Below are 27794 nucleotides of genomic sequence, written 5' to 3'. Positions count from 1 at the left end.
TGTGGGACCCTGATCTTCAAAATAATCAGTGCCAGTATGGAAAGAGAAAACAGTGAAGAATTCAGAAGCGGTTTGGCTCACCTTCCCAGCATCCCCCCACCCCCCAAAGGCCAAAACTAATCTAAGCCTATCTCCCTCCCTCAAACCCCAACCAGCCCCACCTGCTGCTAGCTAGGGTTTTTCCTCATTCTTATCTCTGATTCATTCCCTTCACCACCACTTTTCAAAGCCTAATACCGCCTCACTGTGGTCCGTATTAGCTCCGCTACATATCAGGTACTTTTTGTCTTTCCGATCTGCTTGCTTCAACATGATGCATATTTGTGTGCCTGTGCAGTGCCTGTCTTTTATTTTATTTTATTTTATTTTATTTTATTTTTTGGGGATTTTTGAGCTTTGAGATCTTGCAGTTATGTTTAGAGCTTTGCAATGGAGCTCAAGTTTCCATTTTTCGCCGCATTTTATATTAGCCTTTTTAGACTTCCTATTATTTATTTATTTCTGATGAATTGCTTCTGGAGTTTCCGTCTCCATTTGATACTTTAATTTTATCTGCTTCGTGCTTTTCAAGCTCATTTGCAGCAAATCTGTAATTATTATTATTATTTTTTTTCGAACACCCGGCTTTTGAGTTTGTATCATTTGCCTTTTTTAGTTTAAACTAAAAACAATTAGAAAGATATCACTAGCTCTTGCTTGACATTGTTTCTTATATACTAATAAAAACAAGTATACAAAATTTCTCATAATAGTTTGGTTCTTTATTCTGGCTATATTGCTTTTTACTTGAATATTTTTGAGGAAACAGATCTTGAATTTAACCTCTAACGACCGTAAGTTGGAAGAATTAAATTCCTTCTGGTTGAAGATTTTTGTGGAAGTAGAAGTTTGTCTGGAACCCAATTCAAATATTTCTAAATTCTAATCGTATGTCATTTTAAAAATAAGTTTGCTGTGTTTTGGTCCGGAAGAATGAGTAAGCCAAACATTTCAATACTGTATTGTTTCACTGCAATCTGCACTCGTTGTAGATATTTTAATGCATCTGTGTGGCTTATGCCCCTGTGATTTGGTTCACTTTCCATCGTACTAAGACATGAAAACTACCAGAGTCCATTATTATTTCTGTTGTTCTTCTACTTCGTAATCGTGATTGGATTACAGTCCATTATTATTTCTGTTGTTCTTCTATTTCGTAATCGTGATTGGATTATGATTTTTGTATTTTTGTGATAGATGTCAGGGTTTGGATTTATCATGGTTTGAAGTGAGCGGAAGACAGATGGAAAAGTCAAAAGCACAGTTCAGAGTGAACCCCTTCTCAGTTTTACTTTTCAAATTTCAGGATTTCAAAAATTGAAAGGCTTCCCTAGAAACATTATAGTATAAACTGGGGGACTAAGCTTCTTACTTCTTCTGGTGCCACGTTTGATAACTTAATTAGAGTGAGTATCCCTAGTAATGGGTTCATTTCCAGATACTTCTGAAATTGTTGAAGCACCAAAAGAGGTGAATTCAGGTCAATGCTCCAGGGAAGTATATAGATCACATTTAGGATTAAGTGCGGGTGACAAAGAACGGAAGCTTTCTTTGCTCAAACTGGGGTACAAGGATTCTTTAGAAGATGATATTAATAAGCTTTTTGAGGCGATCAACATTAAAACTTCATCCAAGTGTTTTGGGCAATTAGGCACTAGCCCATTAAATAGAAATGCCTCAAAGAAGCCAATTACAATGGGTATGCCTCGTTCACCAAGGATTGGAAACTCTGAGCCAGCGACCTTGAAGCAAGCATTAAGGGAGCTATCACTTACTAAGGCATCGGAAGTGGCTGCTATGAAACGGTTATCAAAGTTGACAGGGTCCACAGGAGCCTCTGAAGCTGGAAGAATCAAGACATTATACAATGCAGTTGTAGTTGAAGCCAATAAACCTAGCTCTTCCTTGGACGAGGGTAAGGGAAATATGGTTGAAATATCCCTTGTGCCAGAACAAAGCACATCAAATGATTCTGAGAGGTTTCCTGAGCAGCATCAAATCCACAAGATGAAATTATCGAATCAGAGTTTTTGTTCTTCTCCTCAGTTTCCTGTTGCAACAACACAAAATGCTGCAGGGACTGAAACAATAAAAGATGAAGGAGTTTCCACATCAAGGGAAGGTGAGATTCAAACAATAAAGTCAGAGGCAGTTCAAAATGAGAAGCACACATCTGAACCTTCTCCACCTTGTTCTGATTCTGGTGGCAAAATTTTAGAATCGGTTAAGAATGTTCCCGCTTCAACAAAGAAGGCATCAGCACCAAAGGTAGGGCGGAAAGTCAGGTTGCATACAGCACCTTCATCTACCTCAGTCAGTGGGAATAGGGGAAGCAAGTTATCCAGAAATACTGCCCGCATGGTGAAACCAGTTAGCAGGAACAAGAGTTTTGTTAAGAAGAAAATGAGGCAGGATTCAGGATCTGCTACATGTACATCTAGTACATATAATGGAGTAGACACTGAGTTGGATCCTTGTACAAGTCGGCTGGTTTGTGAGAGGTGCCATTGTACCTTGAAGAATGCAAGTAAAACATCAAATCAAAATTCCTCAACTCCCCAATCAAGCAGTCTTAGTGCTGAAGTAAGTTCAACTAATGTGCAATCTAGTGCAAACAAGTCTGGCGTTGTTCCAGGTAACTATAATAAAAGCGGAGCTGCTCTTGTGAAAACTAAGAAGAACACAAAACCAAGAGAAAAAGGGGAGTTTTCCCAAAGCTCAAAAAGTAGCCAAGGTGACTATAGTACCAGTACAAGTATGAGTGATGAGAGTAATGTGAGTGGATCTAGTTGTGGGAACAGACCTCACATGTCAAAGGATGTGAGGTGGGAAGCTATCCGCCATGTTAGAATGCAGGATGGTGTCCTGAGCCTGAAACACTTCAATCTTTTAAAGAAGCTTGGTTGTGGAGACATTGGTACTGTGTATCTTGCGGAGTTAATAGGTACAAATTGTCTGTTTGCCATAAAAGTAATGGACAATGAGTTTTTGGCAAGAAGAAAGAAGATGCCAAGGGCTCAAACTGAAAGAGAAATACTGAGAATGCTAGATCATCCTTTTCTTCCTACATTATATGCCCAGTTTACATCTGATAATCTATCTTGTCTAGTGATGGAGTATTGTCCTGGTGGAGATCTTCATGTCCTTAGGCAGAGGCAGCCTGGCAGGAACTACTCTGAACCAGCAGCAAGGTACAATATCATTCATTTTTATGTTTTATTTTGGATGCTAGTGCCACTGAGAGCATCACACATGATTAAGCAGTGCATTAAAGATAAAGACATGTTTAAGAAACTATTCAACACATACCATGTTGAAATGTGACATGCCCTCACAGTCTTCTCTCTGTATATCACTGCTGCCGTGATGCATCCGGTCGACCTGCCTCCACTGTCACCTTCATGCGGCATCTTTGCTGCTGCTCTGTTACTTCTTTACTCTCAAACTTTTGATGCCATCACCACCAAAGCTTCTAAACACCACTCTTACTACCTTAATAAACTCCTTAATTCTGCTAAAAACACCTTAAAACTGGCTTGATGTTATTTTAATGGGGAAACTATTACCAAATTTTATTTCTTTGTGAATTCTTCATTCATCAAACTAAGTATATGATAAGAATTAGGGTGGCAGGGATATTTGCATGATTAATTAGTTTTTGTTTAGGTATGTACATGCTTCACTAATCCATTCTTAATCTAATTCTGAGCATATTTACTTGTAGGTTTTATGTTGCTGAAGTCCTCCTTGCTTTGGAGTACTTGCACATGCTCGGAGTTATTTATAGGGATCTAAAGCCAGAAAACATTCTTGTCAGGGAGGATGGTCACATCATGCTTACAGATTTCGATCTGTCACTCAGGTGCACTGTTAATCCAACCCTGCTTCAATCATCTTCACCTGAAATGGTTCCTGCAAGGATGTCTGGTCCTTGTGCACAATCTAGCTGTGCCGAGCCTTTCTGCATCGAACCATATTGTCAGGTCCCATGCTTCAGCCCTAGATTTCTACCAGCTGGTTCTAAAACAAGAAAGTTAAAAAATGACCTTGCACCCCAGTTCAGGTCATTGCCACAGCTTGTGGCTGAGCCTACGGATGCACGGTCCAATTCCTTTGTAGGGACCCATGAGTACCTGGCTCCTGAGATAATAAAAGGAGAGGGTCATGGAGCTGCAGTTGATTGGTGGACATTTGGAATATTCCTATACGAGCTTCTATATGGTAGAACGCCTTTTAAAGGTGTTAATAATGAGGAAACTTTAGCAAATGTGGTGGTGCAGACCCTGAATTTTCCAGACACCCCACTCGTTAGTTTTCAAGCAAGAGATCTCATCAGTGGGCTTTTGGTCAAGGAGCCTGAACATAGGTTGGGATCAGAGAAAGGAGCTGCTGAGATTAAGCAGCATCCCTTCTTTGAGGGCTTGAACTGGGCATTAATACGTTGTGCTATTCCACCAGAAGTGCCAGAGTTTTGTGATTTTGAAGTTCCAAGCTTGGTTCCTCAAGAAAATAAGAGTAGGTACTTGGAATGTAAAACGACTGCAGAGCACCTGGAGTTTGAGTTGTTTTAGGGTGTAAAAAAAAAAAAAAAAAAAAAAAAAAAAATCAATCCACAGTAAGTGCTATTAGGAGGCGACGCTTGGTGGGAATCCCTCTCCTTCCCTGTTGTAACTAATGCCTAGCTTTATAATGTAAATGCGGTAGTACATGCTATGCCAGAGCTTCTCAACCTTGGCCAGGGCTAGCTTAGGTTTTAATTCCATACGTCGGTTTAGGAAGCCTTAAGCAAACCAAAAACAAAAGAAATAAATAAATATCTTTCTAAAGGAAACCTTTCTCTCCTGTTACCATTAACAACATTTATTACAAAGATTTAAGAGTATATTATAAAAGAAATATATGAAGATTGATAATTAATAAATAATTAGGGTACTCTGCCAAAAAAGAAAAAAAGAAAAAGGCAATTACTAAATTAAATATATTATCAAAGGGGAAATGCATTGAGAGGACTGCCAAGCAGATAATTTAAAGACCCCAGGCTTGGAAAAGGATATTACCCAAAAGAAGGAACAAAAAAAAATAAAAAATAAAAACCAGAAAAAGGAAAAGCTTAAGGCCAGTATACGATTGCTGCTAGTTTGTGATTGCTTTTACAAGGGTTAGAATCTATTGTTGTAGAATTATTCTAGAATAATTTAGGAGTATTAGTATGTTTAATAAAATAATATTTTTTTTTTAATTTTAAATACTTATACAGTTTTTTTTTTTTTTTTAAGAATCATATAGAATGGTAATTTAAAAAAAAAAATTGATATTTTTATAAACATGATAAATAAATTTGAATGCCAAAAATATCATCTATTTTTTAATAAAAAATCATATTTAAATTAAAATTCTCTATTTTTAAGTGATAAAAATGAAAGCTTTATTATGAATATAAACTCAAATAAAAACTTTAATATAATTATCGAGAATTTATTATATATTCTTGATAATATTTTTTAAATTCAATTTTAATGTAACAAATATTCTAACAAAACTTCATATGAAATTATTATTTAAAAAAATAAATAATATATATCATATCCATTTTACTAATTGTAAATTTTATGGCAATTCAATTTTATAAGTTATCAAATACTTATCGATAACCTTTATATCTTATAGCATTTTTAAGTTAGCAAAACACTTAACCAATTATTATTAACACCTACAGCTGATTTTTTATTCAACATTCAACACAGTTAAAATAGATTTTTTTTAAAAATCTAAGCAATACCAAACTTTAGAAAAGAAAGTCTTATATCGCTTATGCTGTCTCTGTGCTTTTCTGCATTTTGGGATCAAAGTTTCAACCCTAATCCTATTTAATTTTTGCAATTCATAGTGTTTATCTGTATTTTCGAACTATATATTTCAAAATTTCAACCCTAATCCTGTTTGGTTTTGCAATTCATAAGCTTAGTTTCCCTTATTTAATTATTTGCTTTAGTTTCTCTTATTTAATTATTTGTGTTGGTGGTACAGATACAATTCATAGAAAAGTCGGTTCTGTGACTATATATATATATATATATATATATGTGGATAACAGTATCCCTGTTTCAAGCGATATAAAATATCCGGATAAACACGTGATCCTTTCAGGACCGTTGGATTAAAACTACGTTTTAGATCGTCTTAGAAAAAAAAAAAAAAAAAAAAAAAAGTGGTGGCTTCTCTGATTTCTGAAAATAAAAAACACGATCCTTTTTCCAGAAAAGAAATCCAGTTTTTCTTGAGGAAATCACAGACGTTGATAGAGTTGACAGATTTGAAGAAAACGCCGGAGTTGATATCGAAATAGAAAATCGCCGGAGTTGATATCCGACCAGAAAATTAAAAGAAAATCTGAGAAGAAGGTAGAAGACGATTTTGAGGTTAGATCTTTTCCTTTTTCCCCTTCAATTTTATGGGTTTTCTGTTTTGCATGATATTGGTCTCTCTCTCTCTCTATTTTTTTTTTTTCCCCTTCTCCCCGGCGAATGTCGAAGCCGCTGGTTAGGGTTCTTCTCCATATCCCAATACTCAACAAACAGAGGGTTTATTTTGGGAAAAATGATCTGGGTAGTTGGTTTAATGCAACAGCCAAAAATCATGCTTTTTTATGAAAGCACGTGAATATCCGCGTAATACATTATCAGGATATCTGATAATAGTCCTAGCCCTACTGATATACATAGTTGTTGCTTAAATTTCATCATTTTTTTTTTTTTGGGGTAAATTTTATTAACTTGTGTAAGCTAGTCAAATCATTAGCAACCGTACGTCGAGTATCTAAGCTCGTTGATTGTCGTTTACACTTATTCAACTTAGCTATTGCCATTAACCAGCATAAGCAATTCTTTCTGATAGAAGATGGAAGGTTTTCTAACTAGCTTGATTGTGTGAACTACTATTCTATTTTATTTTATTTTTAAACTAACTACGATTGTAGCTTGAAAGCAGTCTCTTCAACGTTATATTTGGCACTGTGATTTTGATATATAAATATATATATGTATATATATATATATTTGTGGTTAACATATTTTGAACTCTTGATTGCAGGTAGACATATATATATATATATATATATATTTGTGGTTAACATATTTTGAACTCTTGATTGCAGGTAGAAAATGCCCAAGGTGAAGACAAACCGAGTCAAATACCCAGAAGGCTGGGAATTGATTGAGCCAACTCTCCGTGAACTACAAGCAAAGATGAGAGAAGGTTGGTAACTTCCATGTTATGCACACATTTTGCAACACGTGGTTTTCTTTTTGATTTGGTTGAACTCTGAAAACATCTAAAATATTTTTAAGGGAAAATGAATACTAAGGGGAATTTTATGTATTTCTTGTGCAGCTGAGAATAATCCTCATGATGGTAAGAGAAAATGCGAGGCATTATGGCCTATATTTAAAATTGCACATCAAAAGAGCCGTTATATTTTTGACCTTTACCATCGGCGGAAGGAAATATCTAAGGAATTGTACGAGTTCTGTATGGACCAAGGTTATGCTGATCGCAATTTAATTGCAAAATGGAAGAAGGTTAGTCTAAAACCTGTCTTGTCTGAAATTTGCAGTGTCAGAATTCTTTCCTTTAGGTTTCTTTGCATTTGTAGTTTCTATGAGACCTTGATCTATTTTTACTTCCTCAGATTTCATGTAGAGAGAGAATATTTCATTAAGTTTAAACGATTTAGGCATGCATGAAAAAGATGAGACATAAGAGCGCTAGGACAACAAATATGCTAGAAATTGTACTCTGCAGAACAAATAATTAGAAATGGAACACGTTCATAGCATTACACCTGCTCTCTGTAGAGTTATGTCTTGTTATAAAAGGGACTTGCAGAGCATATATCCTAGAACATGCAGCTTTATTGCGCTAACTACCGTACAAAGAACTTTTATTGGAATCGTTAGATTTTATTGATCCCTACTGCATGCATCATATGACTAAATAAGTAGTCATGCCTTAATTCTTCCCATGTCATCCGATGCCATTAACAATGTTAAAAGGAATTTTGTGAACAATATTGGGTTCTGGTTGTTATGTGAAATGTTTCTATGACAGTTTGCTTCTTCAAGTGAAAATGGTAAAATATCAGACTTGCTGTATTATCATAAACTGCTGAGATAAAATTCGTTTAGCTCTCCCCTTTTGTTTATCACATGTCTCTCTAAACCCTCCTTTCTTCCTGTAAATTGAAGTTTTGTCTAATTATACTATCTCATGGTTTGTTTTTATGCAGCCTGGCTATGAACGTCTCTGCTGTTTAAGATGCATGCAGCCTCGGGATCATAACTTTGCGACGACATGCGTCTGCCGGGTACCAAAACACTTGCGAGAGGAGAAGGTTATAGAGTGTGTGCATTGCGGTTGTAGGGGCTGTGCCAGTGGAGATTGATTGGACCTGTCCCTTTTCATAGTGTATAAATGACTGGACATCTTTGCTTATTGTTGGTATCATGTATTATCATTGGCAATCTGTGGAATTCTCATCATTTTGAAGCTCGTTCATTGGTACTGGTTTTTTTTTTTTTTTTTGCCTCTTTCAATTCCAGGGCCCAGTCATATTAAGTATTGTACTTTACCTATTTATTCTTATTTAAAAATTTTATTTGTCATATGAAGAAAATTTATTTTTCCCCCCTGAAAAACATGACATTTTAGAGCATCTATTAGTATATTTTCTTCTTCACTATTTTTTAAAAAAATGAAAATAATGAGGTGAGTTTAAGATCAAAATAATTTAGGCTCAATTTCACCTCCACATGAAATTTTATTGTTTTCAATAAATATATACGTTTCAATTGTGAATAAAATTAAAATATATATATATACATATATCTTGTCATCCTTATCTAAAATACAGCAATATTTATTCATTCATTTTTAAAATTTGTTTAATATGCCTTGTACTTGATTAATAAGATACTTTGAATTACCATATATCACCAGTATCCCTAACATTTTCAACGTAACAACTTATTTGGAACTTGGGAATAGCAACCCATTATTAAAAAAAGGCAGCCGATTGGGCTTGGCCCAATAGTTTGATTTTTGCCCCATGTAACCTAGTTCGTCATTTGTTAATCCTTTAATTTAATGGACCAAGTTGCAGTCAGATTCATCATAATCATATTCCTCTATAATTGATTTGGCTCAATCTTTAATTAATGGTTTATAACTGTAAGTTCAACTCTGGCTGCCTAGCAAGTCGTCCCCTCATCACTGCATAAAGCTTAAAAGCACATAAATATGATCTAGAGCTTATCGTCAAGAACCAATGAACCATGCCTTTACTCTTTCTTCCCACGTCGGCAGCACACTGTGGACAGTGACACAATTGTACTTTACTATGGTGCATGATTGGGTTCCACGACTTCAACTCCAATTATTATGCCTTATATTTTTATCTACCCGTATGCTATTTTTAGTTTTTTTTCTCTTAACACTTTCAAAGTTAGAAAGAAATGTCAGTCCCCGTTTTCATTCTGACTCTCTAGTGTCTCCTCGTTAACCTGAATCAGCCTTGCTACTTTCTAGTTGAAGGGCAGTTTTCAATGACAAGCTTTTTATCTTAATAATTCCTTTTTTTTTTCTTTTTTTTTTTTTGCCCTTTTTTTCCTTCAAAATAGATGTTTGATGAGGTTTAAGGATTCTAAAGGAAATTATGAACTATATTAAAAAATTGGATGTTGGGTCAAAATTCAATATAAAAACTAAAATATTTTTTTGAAAAAAAAAAAAATGAAAACTAACATGAGTTTTCATTTGTTATTAAAAGTGCTTATTTGTCTCAATGGAAAGAAATAAAGTATTCGAGTGGTTCGAAAGTGATCTTACTAAAGGCATTTCACTTTTGTTTAGTAACTGATCTCGATCTTTCAAAAAATAAATAATAATAATTGGTCTCGACCAAAAATAACAAGGAAAACATGCTATTTTCTCAATTGCTTATTTTATCATTTAAGCATACTTGAAATTTTGAATCTGTTAGACACAAATTTGCTATACATAATAAATCTACACTCTAATAGTTAAAATTTTTTTTTTAGGACCAATGGTAATTTAATAGAAATAAGTCCATGCATTTCTTATTTTTGATCTTAATTATATGTGGGTTTTTTTTATTTTTTTATTTTACCCTTAAAAACATGGACACGACGTATCTAACCCTAATTACATACAAGAAATGCAATAAATAAAATAATTATTGAATGCTTGTAAATAATGATCTCAGAGCCATCAGCTGTTTTTAAAGCAATAGTACATGCATTAAATTATTTTACCAAATTTGAATACTAACTGATGCAATAATAACTTTAAAAAGCAAATAAATAAATAAAGCATTAATAATTTATATGTTTTCATTTGGTTCCACTAATTCTTACTTATTTCAGACATATTAATGTTATGTTGTAATGTTGCATCAGAAGAAGTTTGGTTAAAAAATGATAGCTCTAGTATTGTTAAAAAAAAAAAAAAAGCATTATTATACTGTTTATATATATGTATAAATATCCCTATATATTAATAGGTTAAATGAGAACATATATATATATATATATATATTAATTGGTATTCAAAATTTTATACATTTAATATGCAATTCAGAATGAAAAACATCAAAACTTCATTTAGTAAATTATGAATTTATTTTCTTTGCTTTTTAGATTTTTTTTGGGCCTAAACCTAGTACTTTTAATCAGAGCAAAAATTAACCAATACCCATTTCCAGCAAAGTTTCTTGTAAATATGATTCAAGTTAGAGGACCAATCTTTCTTCAAGAATATTTGACAATCAGCAAACAAATTGAAAAAGTATGGTCTTCTTTCTCCACCTGGTTTTGAATGCAAGAACCCACTTCATTATTGACCACTTTGAATAGGTGCTCCAAGTATGTGTAAACCTTCTTTGAAAAAATAGATACTCACTGGCTATTGTGTCAAAAAAAAAAAAAAAAAAAAAGTCACCAATAGTAGAGATAGAAACTCACGGGCTATTTTGTCAAAAAAAAAATTAAATAAAGTCACCAATACTAGTAGATTATATATTTGTAAGTTTGATTTAATGGTAAAACATTGAGAATGCACTTCTAATTTATAATTCAAACCTTAATATGATGAAATTTTTTTTTTTCAAATTATAATTAAAAGAATAGATGGGTCAATTTTATTTTATTTTTTATATCAAACTAAATCAGATTGACTTATAATAAGTATGTAAAATTTGATATGTAAAATTTGATGAAATAATTAAACATGCTCTTTGTTTTTTTTTTTTTTTAAATTTTTGTTTTTAAATTTTTTGGGTGAAAAGTACGGGTAAATATGCATTTTGCCATATAATTGAATATTCTCTGTATTTTATGGCTTATTAACTGGAATGTATTAGTTCTTAAATACACCTATTCCTTAAGAAAATTTTTAATGGGACAGGCGCACCATATGCCTTACTTAGATGTCTTGTGAGCCGCACGCACAATTGAGTAAAGGTGCCTTGTCTATCCATATGGTGCATCTATTCTATCCTACCATTGTATTTTTCCTGCACGCAACAACCTCGCATGTTTAACAGTCAACACTTTCCAGATTTGTGACAACAAATCTATGTTAGATTATTATTTAAAAAGAAAAAGAATTTCTATTAAAGTAAATGGTCCTCCAAATGAATACTAACCAAAAAAAAAAAAAAAAAAAGTGGTCCACCACCAAGGCAAAATTTTGAAGTTTCATTATTTTTTCCACTTTTATTCTTCGCCTGGCTCACAGGTTATACATACAAGGGGAATGGAGAATCTCAATTAAAATAACAGATGAATTTTTCCTTGTATAAAACATTAAAATAATTTTGTTAAATAGAAAAGAGAAAGTTAAAAAGGGGGATATATTAAAGAATTATATTTTTATTTTTCTCTTGCCTTTTTCTACTGAACCATACAAATATAGATAATACAACATTCCTAGTTTATGCTATTTTCTCTCCCTCCGTCTTTTTTTTATTAAAGAATAACAGAAAATTGCAGAATGCTGTAATTATTAATCACAGGGACACCATGAATTTAATGGAGAAGATAATTAATTTTTTTAAGCAAAAAAATAATAATAGCAAAGATCATTATTAATTGCCTTCATTGGGGTTAATAAATTAATGCTCTCATTTGAAAATTTCAAACATCAGGATAAACTTTGTTCATTGCTGTAAAAAAAAAAAAATAAATAAATAAAAAATAAAAAACTCTAAAAATTAATAATTTATTTCTATTAAGAGATGCGTTGCGTGGTCTTATTATATAGTTTTAATTGTTTTAATTAATATTTTTAAAATAATTATCTAATCAAAATATTTTAATTTTATGAAATTAAAATAAAATAAAATTAGTTAGCCTGAAATGAAAATATCTTAATTTTATAAAATTATAATACAGTATAAATGATCATACTAAAATAAAAATGATCGATTAATCAATTTGAATTGTATTCTAATTTTATAAAATCAAAATATGGAATCATAATTAATTATTTTTGTTTTTAACTCTTATTATTATTTTTGTTTGAAAATAAAAATATTAATGTTATTGGATGCAGCTCAATTTTTGACTTGTCTAAGAGAATGTGACTGGGAAAAGTCAATCAATGGTCTACATAAGAAAAATCCCTGCCAATAAAAAAAAATAAAAAATTACTATTTATTATCATTGGTAACAACATTATTTTATGTTGCATATTTTAATTAAAATATTTTATTATTTTTTATTTTAAATTTTTAAAAAATAAATACTTGAATGATATTTATTTAAATTGTTATTTGACATGTATATTCCATTGGTAATACCAATAATAACAAATAATACTTTTCAAAGAACTGCTAAATTTATCCCCATAAAAAATTACCTCAATTGGAAATTAACCAATAATTATAGGAATTTGTATAGTTAACCTTTTTAATTAAAGTATGATCAGATACTCTCGTATGATCAGTAATATGATGCATAAATTGTTTAATGTTATATGTAATATGAGTGTCATGTGCACTTATATGTTATTTTGATATATACATATGTATGTATATATATATATATATATATGTTTTGTCAGAACAATCAGAACCATTTTTTTTTTTTGTTTGTTTGAAGGAAATCAGAACCACAACCTTTGAGTGTCCTATAGAGCAAAAACAAATAGACAGAAACAAGTTAAGTATAGACTTAACTTTGAAACCCAACTTTAACGATTTTAATAATAACATAACAAGAATATTAACTATCTTAATCATAATTTTAAACACGAGGATACATTGTTTATTTAGTATACTTTATCGCTTTTTTTTTCTTTTTTTTTCTTTTTTTGTCCCTAGTGGTGGATGATGTAGTGCAATATATATTAAAAAAGAAAAAAAAAAAAAAAACCAGAGCAAAGATGACACATCGAACCATTAGATTAATGCTAAATGATGAACATGCATGTGGTTAGATTTGCAAGATTCCGCATCACTAATCTTCAACAATTTTATCAACCAATATTCCATTAGTAACAGATATAACAGAATATTAAATGGTTTAGGTTGTTTGAAAATATAATTTCAACAAGTTTTGAAATCGTTTGAAAATATAATTTCAACAAGTTTTGAAATCCATACTCAGAAAATCAAAATTTTTGTTTGAGCTTGTCACTATTGATTGAATGAGTAGAAAATTGAAAAAATTTGAATTCTAGTCCAAACAAACACTTAAAAATAAATCCTTTAAAACTAAAATAAAAAATAAGAACCAAATCTAAAATTTAGATCTGTAAGATTTTAAATAAAATAAATTGACTTTTTATATCCTTAAAATAAATTGACTTGATATTCTATTTTTTTTTTCATCTTTATAATAATATATATACACATATATTTTTTTGTTGAAATGATCATAATAAGACTTATGCATTACTGTATTTTATTATAGTGCTCAAACCAATGTCAATTTGAGACTTTAGAAGATAAATTATACATAATTTATGGTTCAAACAAAATGGAAGCTGAAGACTACAACGCCAACAAGTCCAATTAATTTCAGCTGCATAAGCGAATCGTCGAAGTTATGGATAACTCTATACAAGTCTTTTTAAGTGATTAAATTAAGAAATAAACGAACTTTACTGATTAAGAATTTGTTATATATATATATATATATATTTTTTAAATCATTATCAATATTTTCATTGTTCCGATGAGTTGTCCAATAAATTTGAAAACAAATTTCCACATGGGAGCTATATAGACTGAGCTTGACTCTATGCCGCTACAAAATAACACGTGTTTCTGATCTAATCGTTGCTTAGGAACTGAAAAGCAGGTTTAGTCAACTTCTCTAGATAAAGGAGATAAATACCAATGCTGAGCAGTCGTTTTTGAGACCGTCCCCTCAAATTATCAAACGTTAAGAACCGTCGGATCTCTCTCGCTCACATTCACTGCGCAAAAAATTCTACGAAAGTCCTTGTTCGTTGTCCGTTCAATCACGCAAAAAACGGACCCCACCTCCTGCCAAATAAAGCTTCATCCACTCCTGCGGCCCAATCATTATCTTTCACCAAACAAAAAATATCTACAAAAATATCTGGCGCGACGGCTAAACTCTCGTTAGCCACCCTTCACTTACAAGGCTTAGGCTATCTCCAATAAATGGCGTTGTACTCACTAGTTGTTTTAGTCTCCTGCAACGATCGATCATAAAATTTATCAATTGCATTTTTTTTAAATATATATATATATATATATGTATATATACACATAATCAAAGTGCTCCCAGAAGAAGTGAAAATTTGTTCACTAACATCTTAATAATTTAATTAAATAAAATTTGTTATTTATATATTGAATTTAATTAAATATATTTTAGCATATATTACTTAAAAAAATTATATTAAAATTTGATATTAATAATAATATTTATTATTAAAAAGGTTTTATTAATATGAGTTTTTCAAAATGTGCACGATAAAATGGTATTTGCAATCCGAAATACCTTTGGACATTGGCCAGCGTAAATTTCCTTTTATTGAAGTGAACTTGGTGGACCGTATGGTGGGTGGAATGTATAATCGGGAATATCTCAGTTCTGTGGTAAGAATATCTCAGCTCGTTGTCAACACGATAAACGCACCATGGCAATAAAGAGACTTCTTTAAAGCGAGATTTTCTTCTAGAAGATCATGAATTGAAGTTTTAAAATTACCCAAAGCCCCCTGATTTAAGAAAGCAATGCGTTGGCTTTGGCTTTTGAGTTCTCCATCTCTGGATTTGCATACACCAGATTATTTATACAATTGAGCTGGCCCATACTAAGCATCATTATTCGTTAACGTACAAGAAGATTTGCTAATCAGGTAATTGATGTCTCTTATCAATTAAGCAATTTCCTGCTTTTGTTTCAGCATAAAGCTTGTCGTGTTGATAAGGAATTAAATTATTAATGTAAATTAGCACATAAAATTTAAATATTTTTGTCTTTTTGAGTCCTGCTTTTTGTTGATTGTTGCAAACTTCTTCGTTTGGCACACAATTTCAATAATGGAAAAAAAAAAACAAAGAGAAAAAAGGATGAAGTAGCTAAAACCCAGTAATAAGAATCATTGGATTCATTTATTTTATTGGGTCTGTTTGTGACATTTGGACAAAACAAATATGTACATATATGAGTTGGATTTGGGACAAATATGTATGTAAATGCGTTGGATTTTGGAATGTAGAGACCCTTTTAAAAGTTATTATAGTTTTATATTACTTGAGAATTTTATTATGTAAGATTAAGTAATCAAAGTTTATTTGGCTATTTGACAATGTACAGTAACCGGCCAAATCGGCGAGGATTTTTTAGGAAACAAATATATAGCTACTCAATAATAAGACCAGCGTACGTGCATTGAACAAATTTTCTATATTGATACATATAAATTAATAATGAGTTTCTCTCGATCATTATTTGATTTGATATATATAAAATTAAATCAAAACCACTATTGTATTCCCATTTAAAAATATAAGTGCTATTCTTATATGGATGCATACGAGTTCAGGTAACACCATGGACCAAAAATTTTACAAACATAATCTGATTTCATTAAAATACTCATTATGAGGTACCGTATATTAACTCTTGACTTAATACTTAGAGCCAGAAAATAATAATAATAATAATAATAATAATAATAATCTTCAAAAGTTGACTTAGCAATTTTAAAACTTTTGCTTAATCCAAGATTGGCCTTGCTATACACGAGTCAAGAAGATTCTCTCAAAGATTATAGTAAATGCATTTTATTTTTCCTTATTTTCACTGCAATTAGACTAGCTGATAATTTGTGAGTTTATTATTTTCCAAGTTCTTGTCAATTTGACTTGTCGGTTGACCTAAATTTCAAAAGCACAGATTCACAAATTAATTAGCACACCCTGTATTTTACCAAAACAACAACAAAGATTTAGATAGCTGATTTATATGCTGAATGCGATTGACATGTATTGGCCACGGGAGATACCAAATGCTATCCAAAATTCCAAGGTTGTCGTCCTCTAAATTTTTTTCCTTTTTTTTTCTCTTTTCTTCACCACAAATGCTGTCAAATAAGTTTGTTTTACAGAATTTATCCCCAAAAAAAAAGAAAAAAAAAAGTTGGTCTTAGAGAAAGCACACGCAATTTCAAAAGAGATAACCTCAATTAATATAAACATTTCAAGGACAACTGATGATTTTTTCAAGTATATATAAATACTACAACCTATTTGCTTCAAATATTACTGAAATTTGATACTTATTCCTTTTCAGATGCAAAGGGGTTCTATCGTTCTAGAAAAATTTGATACTTATTCGTTTTCAAATGCAAATGGGTTCTATCTTTCTTGAACTACATATATATGTGTTATAATTTACATGAATTGTGATTCAACATCACCGAAATTCCTGTACTAAATCAATGGGTTAATTATACATTTGTACCCCTAATTCTATAATTTTTTTTGCAATTTAGATCATTTAGACCATTTTGTATATTGAGCCATTTATTTTTTATTTGGTGCATATTGATCCAATTGGATCTTACTCTAACCGCTACCTTAGTTAATTTGCATTCAATTTTTTCATACTAATAGCAATGAATATAATTTATATGGTCTAAAATACTTAATTCAAACCATTAATATCATGTTAATCCCATGTATGGCATCATATCGATTAGATTAATGTCATGATGTGCACCAAATCAAAAAGAGAGGATATGGTGGAGAAGACTTAAATTGCAATAGCTCAAAAATAAAGGTTATCGAATTTTAATTAATCAAACATTAATTATGGTAGATAGAAACAAATATAGAGTTAAATTCATTTGCAATTTTTTTTTTTATCATTTACAATATTTACTCCTTCTTGGTGTGTAATTATAAATTGAATATCATTGAATTGCAATTAATCTAAAATTAATTATGGTAGATAGAAACAAATATAGAGTTAAATTCATTTGCAATTTTTTTTTTATCATTTATAATAATTTCCTCGTTCTTGGTGTGTAAGCATAAATTAAATATCATTGAATTGTAATTATTTCAAAATTAATTATGGTAGATAGAAACAAATATAAAGTTAAATTTATTTGCAATTTTTTTTTTATTATTTACAATAATTTCCCCAATCTTGATGTGTAAGTATAAATTAAATATCAACTAAACAAACTTCGCTTACTATAAATTAAATATCAACTAAACAAACTTCAATTACCACTTAGAATTTCTTTTAATAATAAAAAAAATGGCTACAAGCAAAAGAAAACCAATTTATTATTAATTTTCAAATTTCCATATTATAATTAATTTGAAAAAAAATATTCCAATTATAATATTAATATAAATACAAAATTAAATGTCTCAACTTTTATTAGTGGAGCTTTAATCATCCTCTTAATTACGTAATTGTTTCTAGAAGAATCTGTCTAAGCACATTCTTGTTAGTTTGAGAGCCTTGATTCTGATTCAAGTTTCCATGTTAACCGAATTTTGATGTATAAAAACTTAATAATACTACTAAAGAAAAAGAGGGGGTTAAATAAATGGCTTAATATTGAATTATATATATATTTTTTACAATAATATATTGCATAGAGTTTAAGTTTAATTTTTGAAGATACAGTGACAACGACGTAAAGTTTTTTTATTTTTATTTTTATTCTTGAAGTTGATGCAAAGTGAAGTTGCCGTTCAAAAACTCTTTCTTTGAATGCGAAACATGGTTTACCATCAGATATAGCGTGTTTCTAGAAGGGCAGTATCCTGTACAACTTTTTTTTTTTTTTAAATTAATTTTTTTATTATTTTGCTAATATATCTTGTGCAACTTTTTGCAATTAAAAGAAAATTACAAAATTACCTAAATTTGCGTTGGAGCGGCTAATATTGTGTAGACACCCACTTTTTTCTCACCTTTTACTGCTCCCATTTAGACCATTTGCATTTATGATGCGATTCCCACAACTAAATCTGCACTCCGTACTTTTATTTTCCCACCAAAAAAACAGTTTTGCGCATTTTCTCACTTTTTTTTTTCTTCAAAAAAAAATTTGGGCACTAATCGCCATCAAATATTCATATTATGTAAAAAAAAAAAAAATATATATATATATATACATTGTTGTTTAAGAAATTAATAATACTAAAATCATTAAAAAGTTCACAAAATTTTTCATCACATAATGTGATAAAATAAAATAATATTATTTTATTGGTTTATTTTGAATAACTTTTGTTTCTTTAAAAATTTATGTATTTATATTAAAATTATATTTATTTATCATCTATATATAAAATAAATATTTTCAATATATATTTAGAGTATTTTTTAAAAAATTCTGATACTAACACATTATTTAGTAAATATTTTAATAAACTATTTTATAAACATTAGCAAACAATTTGATACTTGTAGCGTACATCAAACTTTGTATATTTTCTTCGCTTGTTTTGTTAGAGTTAGTTTCACATATACATGTCCTTATAGAAGCCAAGTTTGGCAATAACCACTCGCATTTAACCCAAATCCATAGGTTCAATATTTGATATTAAAATATTTTCCCCTATTTTTAGAATAAAAAAATTACTTCCACGTGGATTAGGTGAAGTTTTCTTTAAATAAATGATTTCTATAAGAGAAACTAAATCTCGAAGGGTATTAAAAAATAATTAAAAAAAAGTATGAAAGCATGACGAGTTTAAATATAAATAAATACAAAGACGTTGCTTAGCAGAATATTTAAGTCATAAAAAAGCCAAAAAAAAAAAAAAAAAAAAAAAAAAAGGCAAGCAAGTATGAGCTGTGAGAAAGAGCAGTCGAAAACTTAAATATTCAATCATAAGAAAAAGAAAGAACAGCGCCGATCGAAACATTAAAAAATAAAAATAAAAAAAATAAAAAGAGAGATTTAAAAAAAAAAGAAAAAAGAACCAAATGAAAAATGATAGGAAGGAAGAAGCTTCCCTTTCTTTATTCAAACTTGAAGTGATCTCTTTTTGAGTCACACTCATCCAGCCGCTTCTATCTATAAAAACAAATACTCTCTATTTTATCTATTCTCACCCTTAAAAACCGTGGATTTTCCACATGTCTCTCTCACTCTCTCAACCATTCTTTTATTTCTCTCTCTCTTTCTTTCTTTCCAGATTGGTCCCTCTACGTTTCAACGAATCACGACTCTGCTGGAGCTAGCCTTGTGCAAGCAAACCTTACCGTTCTACTCACTCAGACTCAGACTGGTGGTCGATAAAAATTTATAATTTTCCGGCGGAAAACGCCGGGAAAACTTTGTTTCAAACATGTTTGTGAGAGTCTGAGAGAGACCAACATAGAATTCGAAAAAGTTTCTTTCTATACGTAAAACTAAAAATTTAGTAGTATCCGAGAGACGCCAAAGGACAAGCAGGGGGAGAGAGAGAGCTTTTTTTTTTTTTTTTTTGGGAAGTAATACGGGAATAGTAAAAAAAAAAGTTAAATTATTTCTTTTTTCTGTTACTAAGAATTTTAGATTTAGATCGGAAATGGCGTTGGCTTTAGCTGGCGACGATCTAGCCAGATCGACGAGTAGCAGAAGGAGTTGGGCATCGGCGAGTTTCAGGGAGGTTTGGACGGCACCTCCGGATGTGTTCAACCGGAGCGGAAGGGAAGATGAAGAGGAGGAGCTCCGATGGGCGGCCATCGAGAGGCTTCCGACGTATGATCGTTTGAGGAAAGGGGTGCTGAACAAGGTGCTTGATAATGGCAAAGTTGTTCGTGATGAGGTCGATGTCACAAAACTTGGGATGCAGGACAGGAAGCAACTCATGGAGAGCATACTCAAGGTTGTTGAAGATGATAACGAGAAGTTTCTTCGCAGACTCAGAGACAGAACTGATAGGTGTGTACGTGTGCGCCTCTCACCCAAAAAAAAAAAAAAAAAACATATATACATATATATATATATATATATAAATATTTATTTTTAATTTTAATTTATGGTTTGTGATTTTAATTTTGGTATTTTAATCTGGATTTTTTTTATATATATTTTTTATTTTTTGCAGAGTGGGAATTGAGATTCCGAAAATTGAAGTTCGATACGAGCACTTGTCGGTTGAAGGAGACGTTTATGTTGGGAGCAGAGCTCTTCCTACTCTCCTGAATGCTACCTTGAACACCATAGAGGTATCTTTTCGTCTTTTTCATTTTTATTTTTATTTTTATTTTTAATTTTTTTTTTCTGGGATTAATTGTTCGAAGCACTAATTTTATGCCACGGAAGATTTTTTTTTTTTTTTTTAATAGTTTCTACTTTTGATTTTTATCTGGTAGAGTAGTAAAGGTGATTTTCCGTCGAACGAAGCAAATTTTCAAGAACCAAATTTCGGATAATCACAGCCTTTAAGTTTGTCCTTTTCGTTATCCTAAAAAGTTGGGAAAAAAAAGTTTTTGTCCTCGTACTCGTTTTTGAGGAAATTTTTTTTTTTCATAGAAATGAAATTGAATAAAATTGACATAAGATGACAAACTTCTTTTTAAAACTTAAAAAGAAAAAAGAAGAATTCCCGGGTAGTACTCGATGTTCCGATTCTGAAATATACTTGTGACAGTTTATTCTAAAGTACTAATAATAACATTTATCCGAATAAATTGTGCTGGCTAATGTTATTTCTGATTATTAACTTTGTATTTTGTTTGGAGCGCAGAGCATTCTGGGATTAATTAAACTTGCTCCAACAAAGAAAAGAAAAATCCAGATACTAAAAGATGTCAGCGGAATTGTCAGACCCTCTAGGTAATTAATTTCATTGATTTTATGAAAATTTTGGGATTTTCGTTTTCTCTTCTTTCTTTTTTTTTTTTTTTTTTTTTTTTTTTATAAATAATATTATTATTATTATTATTATTATTATATTTTAAATGCAATAAGTAACGGATTTGGTAATTTTCAGGATGACACTGCTTCTGGGTCCTCCAGGCGCAGGGAAAACATCCCTATTGCTGGCACTTGCAGGGAAACTCGACGATGATGTAAAGGTAATATATGCTTTCTGTTACGGTGATAATTTTGTTTGTATCTTCCTCACCATTTTGCTCTTTTTCTTTTAAACATTTCCGTGTTCATTTTTTACACTGTTTATTGATAGATGACTTGGTAATGTGACCAGGTCACTGGTAAAGTCACCTATTGTGGTCATGAAATGAATGAATTTGTTCCTCAAAGAACCTGCGCTTATATCAGTCAGCATGATCTTCACTACGGAGAGATGACAGTGAGAGAGACATTGGATTTCTCAGGACGTTGTTTGGGTGTCGGAACAAGATATGAAATGTTGGCTGAACTTTCAAGAAGAGAGAAAGAAGCAGGAATTAAACCAGATCCTGAGATTGATGCATTCATGAAGGCTACAGCACAGTCAGGCCAGAAAACTAGTTTGGTCACTGATTACGTACTTAAGGTTAGAGCTACCACTGTTATATCTATTTTAGCATTATAACAATAATTCTTTTAAGAACACCACTTAAATGAATCTTTAACAGATACTTGGATTGGACATTTGTGCCGACATTATGGTTGGTAACGAGATGAGAAGGGGTATTTCTGGTGGACAGAAAAAGCGTGTAACTACTGGTATGTTTTTTAAGAGTCTATTAAGAGAATATTCCTTATTTGGGAAACAGAGTAGTTTATGTTTTCACATGAGAAATCCATACTCATCTGGTTCCTTCTTGTATGCCAAAACATAATTTTTACTTGGAACTCTGTTCAGGTGAGATGTTGGTTGGACCAGCAAAAGTTCTTTTGATGGACGAAATTTCAACGGGATTGGACAGTTCCACAACTTTCCAGATTTGCAGATACATGAGGCAGATGGTTCACATTTCAGATGTAACAATGGCCGTCTCACTTCTACAGCCAGCACCAGAGACATATGATCTTTTCGACGATATTATCTTACTTTCAGAAGGTCAGATTGTGTACCAAGGTCCGCGTGAGAATGTCCTGGAGTTCTTTGAGTTCATGGGTTTCAAATGCCCAGAAAGGAAAGGAGTTGCTGACTTTCTTCAAGAAGTAACGTCCAAGAAGGACCAAGAACAGTATTGGTACAATAAGAACCAACCTTACAGCTTTGTTTCAGTTCCTGACTTTGTGCACGGTTTCCAGTCTTTCCATATTGGCCAACAGCTTGCTGCTGATCTTAGCGTTCCTTACGACAAAACCAGAACCCACCCAGCTGCATTAGTCAAACAGAAGTATGGTATTTCTAATATGGAACTGTTCAAAGCATGCTTTTCAAGGGAGTGGCTGCTAATGAAGAGAAATGGTTTTGTATATATATTCAAGACCACCCAGATAACAATCATGTCATTAATTGCGATGACAGTGTTCTTCAGGACTGAAATGCCAGTAACTGTGGTAGGCGGAGGGAAATTTTTTGGAGCACTATTTTTCAGTCTGATCAATGTGATGTTTAATGGTATGGCAGAACTGGGAATGACAGTTTTCCGGCTTCCAGTCTTCTTTAAACAGAGGGATCACTTGTTTTATCCTGCATGGGCTTTTGGCCTTCCTATTTGGGTCCTGAGAATCCCTTTATCCTTCATGGAGTCGGCCATATGGATTGTTCTTACCTACTACACAATTGGATTTGCTCCAGCTCCTAGCAGGTAACAAGGTCAACATATTTTACTTTAAAGTTATAAATTGCTCTGAGATGGCATTGCTCACGAAGTAATATATGATCAAAACCTTTTTTTTTTTTTTTTTCTTTTTTGTTTTCTACAGATTTTTCAGGCAGTTCTTGGCATTCTTCGCTGTACATCAAATGGCTCTGTCCCTCTTTCGATTTATTGCTGCACTTGGAAGAACACAAATTGTTGCAAATACGCTGGGTACCTTTACCTTGCTACTGGTCTTTGTGCTAGGAGGATTCATTGTCGCCAAAGGTGCATACACTATATATTTTAGCCTTAGTAGAGATCTTGTAGTTAATGTTAAATTATAACACTTAAACGGATTCTTCATCATTATTTTCTGCAGATGACATTGAACCATTTATGATATGGGGCTACTATGCTTCTCCTATGATGTATGGACAGAATGCAATTGTCATGAATGAATTCCTTGATGATAGATGGAGCATGGTAAAGATGTTTGAGTCATTTAATCATCTCCATTTCTTGGTTTCTTTTTGCCTCTAGAGAACAACAATCATTGAGATTCTGATAAGTTCTTGTCCGTCGCAGAAAAATAATGATACCAGAATCAACCAACCTACAGTTGGGAAGGTCCTCCTCAGTTCGAGAGGCTTCTTTCTTGAAGACTATTGGTTTTGGATTTGCGTTGGAGCACTATTTGGGTTTTCTATTCTCTTCAACATCTTGTTTATTGGAGCATTGACATTTCTGAATCGTAAGTTATCTCTTCTCATACATCCCTTAGAGTTTCGTGTATAGAAATGATGTTTCCGAGTTGACAAAACCCTTTTTTTTTTTTTTTTTTTTTGGATCAGCTATCGGAGATTCGAAAGCTGTCATTGCAGATGAAGGAAGTAAGAAGAAGAAGAAGAAGAAGTCATCATCTAGTCCACAGAGATTTGAAGGTTCAAGCACATTTGATTGCTTTGTTCTCTTCGGTTTTTGAAATTATTTTTTCCCTTTTTTGTCTGCTATGTGAAAATAATAAGAAAAAAGGCTAACATATAGTTATATCTGACTTCTTATATACTATTTCAGGAATTGATATGGCTGTGAGGTCAGGTTCCTCAGAAATTGTTGGTTCTTCAAAACCTGCAGTAAGTAAAGGAATGGTCTTGCCTTTTCAACCCCTGTCACTTGCCTTCAACCATGTGAACTACTATGTGGATATGCCTGCTGTAAGTAATTCATTTAGACATTGCAGTTCTTTCAATAGATCAGCGTTCTTGGCAGCAAAGATTGTGAGGTAAAAATTTGATCTCTTATACCAGGAAATGAAGAGTCAAGGAGTGGAAGAAGATCGTCTTCAACTTCTACGAGATGTCAGTGGTGCCTTCAGACCAGGGATATTGACAGCCCTTGTGGGTGTCAGTGGTGCAGGGAAGACAACCCTTATGGATGTGTTGGCAGGGAGGAAGACTGGTGGCTACATTGAAGGAAGCATCAGCATCTCTGGTTATCCAAAGAACCAAGCAACTTTTGCTCGTATTAGTGGTTATTGTGAACAGAACGACATTCACTCCCCAAATGTCACGGTCTATGAATCTCTGCTGTATTCAGCATGGCTTCGTCTTTCAAAGGATGTAAATACCAAGACGCGAAAGGTACAAAAGGCAGAACATTTTTTTTGTACTTGAGTCATCTTCTCTGTTTTTTTTTTTTTTTTTTTTTGAAATATAGAAATGGATTGTAATTTTCTTGTCTAATTGTTATACAGATGTTCGTAGAAGAAGTCATGGAATTGGTCGAGTTAAATCCGATAAGAGATGCGCTAGTAGGTCTTCCAGGAATAGATGGACTTTCAACAGAACGGAGGAAGAGACTGACCATAGCTGTTGAGCTGGTTGCTAACCCCTCTATCATCTTCATGGACGAACCAACATCTGGTCTTGATGCCAGAGCTGCTGCTATTGTCATGCGTACTGTCAGAAATACAGTGGATACAGGAAGAACTGTGGTGTGCACAATTCACCAGCCAAGCATTGATATTTTTGAAGCTTTTGATGAGGTAATAACCCGTTAGTTCTTTGAGATTGTAGTCTAATTCAATTGCATTATTATATCGGTCAGCACCAATAATCAGCTAATTGATATTGGCTTGCGGCAGTTACTGCTAATGAAACGTGGAGGACAAGTCATTTATGCTGGTCCTCTTGGTCGCCATTCGCACAAGCTGATTGAATACTATGAAGTGAGTATTGATTAACTTGTGATGCTGTTTTGATATTTGTTGTAATTGAAAACAAACCAGAAATTGTCCATACAAACCATTTATTGATACCTAATTATCTGTACCCCAACTATAGGCTGTTCCAGGGGTCCCCAAGATAAAGGATGGTTATAATCCTGCCACCTGGATGCTTGAGGTCACTGCTCCTGCAGTTGAGGCTCAACTCAATGTGGATTTTGCTGAAATTTATGCCAACTCCCCACTTTACCAGTAGGTTTTTGACCTTTTAACTACTTGTTTCTAATGATTTTGTAATGTGGGTTTCTTTTTTTTGATTCTCATTATCTATCCTTAACTACTTCTTCAGGAGGAATCAAGAGCTCATAAAAGAGCTCAGTACTCCAGCACCAGGCTCCAAGGACCTCTTCTTCCCTACCAAATACTCCCAAACATTTTCTGTTCAGTGCAAAGCTTGTTTCTGGAAACATTTCCAGTCTTACTGGAGAAATCCTCAATACAATGCTATCCGGTTCTTAATGACTGCCGTTATTGGTGTTTTATTTGGTCTAATCTTCTGGAACAAGGGACAAAAAATGTAAGTTTGGTTTCTTTAAACTGATTGATTTCTCAATTTGTTTATGATCTCTGTTAATGATTTGGCATACCAATTCTATCCTGTAACAGACAGATGCAACAAGATCTAATGAATCTATTAGGAGCCATGTATTCTGCTGTGCTTTTCCTTGGTGCCACCAATGCTTCTTCTGTGCAGCCTGTTGTTGCTATCGAAAGAACAGTTTTCTACCGTGAAAGAGCTGCTGGAATGTATTCTGCACTGCCTTATGCATTTGCTCAGGTTAGAGATACAGTCGGTACCCTATTTAAGCTTTCTCTCTTAACAGAAAAATTAAGTATTCCAAAGCGAACAAAAGATTTTGAAAAAATATTCCTAACTAGACTATATAATTCTAAGAAGTACTGTTCTGGAACTCTCAGTACTCCATGGCACTCCACCTAAAGAGCTATCTACAAATCTTTTGCAGGTTACTGTTGAAGTTATATATACAGCAATCCAAACTGTAATCTACTCTGCTCTCCTCTACTCAATGATCGGGTTTGAGTGGAAATTAGAGAAAGTCCTCTATTTTTACTACTTCATTCTCATGTGCTTCATCTACTTCACCTTGTATGGAATGATGGTTGTTGCATTGACTCCTGGTCACCAAATTGCTGCCATTTGCATGTCCTTCTTCCTCAGTTTCTGGAACTTGTTCTCTGGTTTTCTCATTCCTAGGCCGGTATGTGGGCTGAACTCACATTGTATAATGCTTTTCTGCTTAAACTAATATTTCTAGGTTCTCATCAAATCCCAACTGATCTATCTTTTGCATACAAAAACGTTTTGACGTGTTTTTTTTTTTTTTTTTTTTTTAACCTTACTTTTGGTGCAGCAAATTCCAATCTGGTGGAGGTGGTACTACTGGCTTTCTCCAGTGGCATGGACTGTATATGGGCTTATCACATCTCAAGTGGGTGACAAAGATCAAGATCTTATAATTCCTGGTATTGATAACATTACATTGAAGTTTTTCCTCAAGGAAGATTTGGGTTTTGAGTATGACTTTGTTCCGGTTGTTGCGGCTGTTCATGTTGCCTGGGTTGTCCTCTTCGTCTTTGTATTTGCCTATGGAATTAAGTTCCTCAACTTCCAGAGGAGATAACCGGCTAGTATTAGAATTTAATAGGAAAACCATGTGTAAGTAAATCAAAGAATGGGAAAACAAAATAGTTTACCCTCATTTTTTATTTTTGGTTTTGTTTTCAACTGTATAATTATTCTTTTGTCCTGCTTTTATGTTTCCATTAAAAAAAAGAAAAAAAGTTGTAATTTAGCAGTCTAATTGGGACACGAACAAACTGTAATGAAGGGCTTGTACCAAAACAAACTGTCACGTGTTTTAATTGCTTCAGTTGTATTCCTTCTGTTTGTTGTGAATTGTGATCCACGATTATGTATTTTCTTCTGAGTTTCAATGCGCATCTTTCTTGGTGTTTTTCAATTGTTTTCACTTTCACATTTATTTACATGTTAAATAGATGTGATTGCATCGAATCCCTTTGGAATCTATGCGATCCTATTATCAACTGTTCGAAAACAAGACCTTTGATTTTATCAAAACAAATAAAACTTTCCTATTATCCCTTGACTATCTCTGCTTCATGGTTCTTTTTATTTATTAATTGAGGCTGGTACTGTATACTATAATGGGCAGCAAGAGAAAAGCATGACAAATTTATTATATATGAACACATATCTAGGATAAAAT

At 32.5% G+C, this 27794-nt stretch overlaps 3 protein-coding genes across 4 annotated transcripts; all 3 read left to right on the top strand.

Moving 5' to 3' along the window:
* The first annotated feature begins 50 nt into the window (after positions 1 to 50).
* Positions 51 to 4870, top strand: LOC107434954 (serine/threonine-protein kinase KIPK2). 2 transcript variants are annotated; one of them, XM_060812740.1, is made up of 3 exons: positions 51 to 276; positions 1244 to 3230; positions 3764 to 4870. In XM_060812740.1, exons 2-3 carry the CDS (start codon positions 1462 to 1464, stop codon positions 4608 to 4610), a joined length of 2616 nt encoding a protein of 871 aa, XP_060668723.1. In that variant the 5' UTR covers positions 51 to 276; positions 1244 to 1461; the 3' UTR covers positions 4611 to 4870. The 2 variants fall into 2 exon arrangements, with proteins under 2 accessions (XP_060668723.1, XP_015901964.3); XM_016046478.4 differs by having other exon boundaries at positions 1237 to 3230.
* A 1309-nt stretch (positions 4871 to 6179) lies between these two features.
* Positions 6180 to 8701, top strand: LOC107434941 (protein BUD31 homolog 2). Its single transcript, XM_016046461.4, has 4 exons — positions 6180 to 6458; positions 7193 to 7293; positions 7429 to 7616; positions 8324 to 8701. The coding sequence occupies exons 2-4, from the start codon at positions 7200 to 7202 to the stop codon at positions 8477 to 8479; spliced, it is 438 nt and encodes a 145-aa protein (XP_015901947.1). The 5' UTR covers positions 6180 to 6458; positions 7193 to 7199; the 3' UTR covers positions 8480 to 8701.
* Positions 8702 to 19547: 10846 nt separating this feature from the next.
* Positions 19548 to 27527, top strand: LOC107434947 (pleiotropic drug resistance protein 2). Its single transcript, XM_016046468.4, has 20 exons — positions 19548 to 20496; positions 20663 to 20783; positions 21305 to 21393; positions 21551 to 21635; positions 21767 to 22057; positions 22140 to 22230; positions 22370 to 23267; positions 23386 to 23546; positions 23641 to 23744; positions 23847 to 24012; positions 24113 to 24202; positions 24336 to 24475; positions 24569 to 24901; positions 25015 to 25305; positions 25405 to 25488; positions 25604 to 25737; positions 25835 to 26062; positions 26152 to 26323; positions 26511 to 26765; positions 26919 to 27527. The coding sequence occupies exons 1-20, from the start codon at positions 20141 to 20143 to the stop codon at positions 27186 to 27188; spliced, it is 4359 nt and encodes a 1452-aa protein (XP_015901954.1). The 5' UTR covers positions 19548 to 20140; the 3' UTR covers positions 27189 to 27527.
* The last annotated feature ends 267 nt before the right edge of the window (positions 27528 to 27794 follow it).

This window comes from Ziziphus jujuba, chromosome 11 (genome assembly GCF_031755915.1).
Source record: "Ziziphus jujuba cultivar Dongzao chromosome 11, ASM3175591v1".
Lineage (NCBI taxonomy): Eukaryota > Viridiplantae > Streptophyta > Magnoliopsida > Rosales > Rhamnaceae > Ziziphus > Ziziphus jujuba.
Note: the sequence above shows the minus strand (reverse complement) of the source record. Positions and strands in the feature narration are given on the sequence as shown.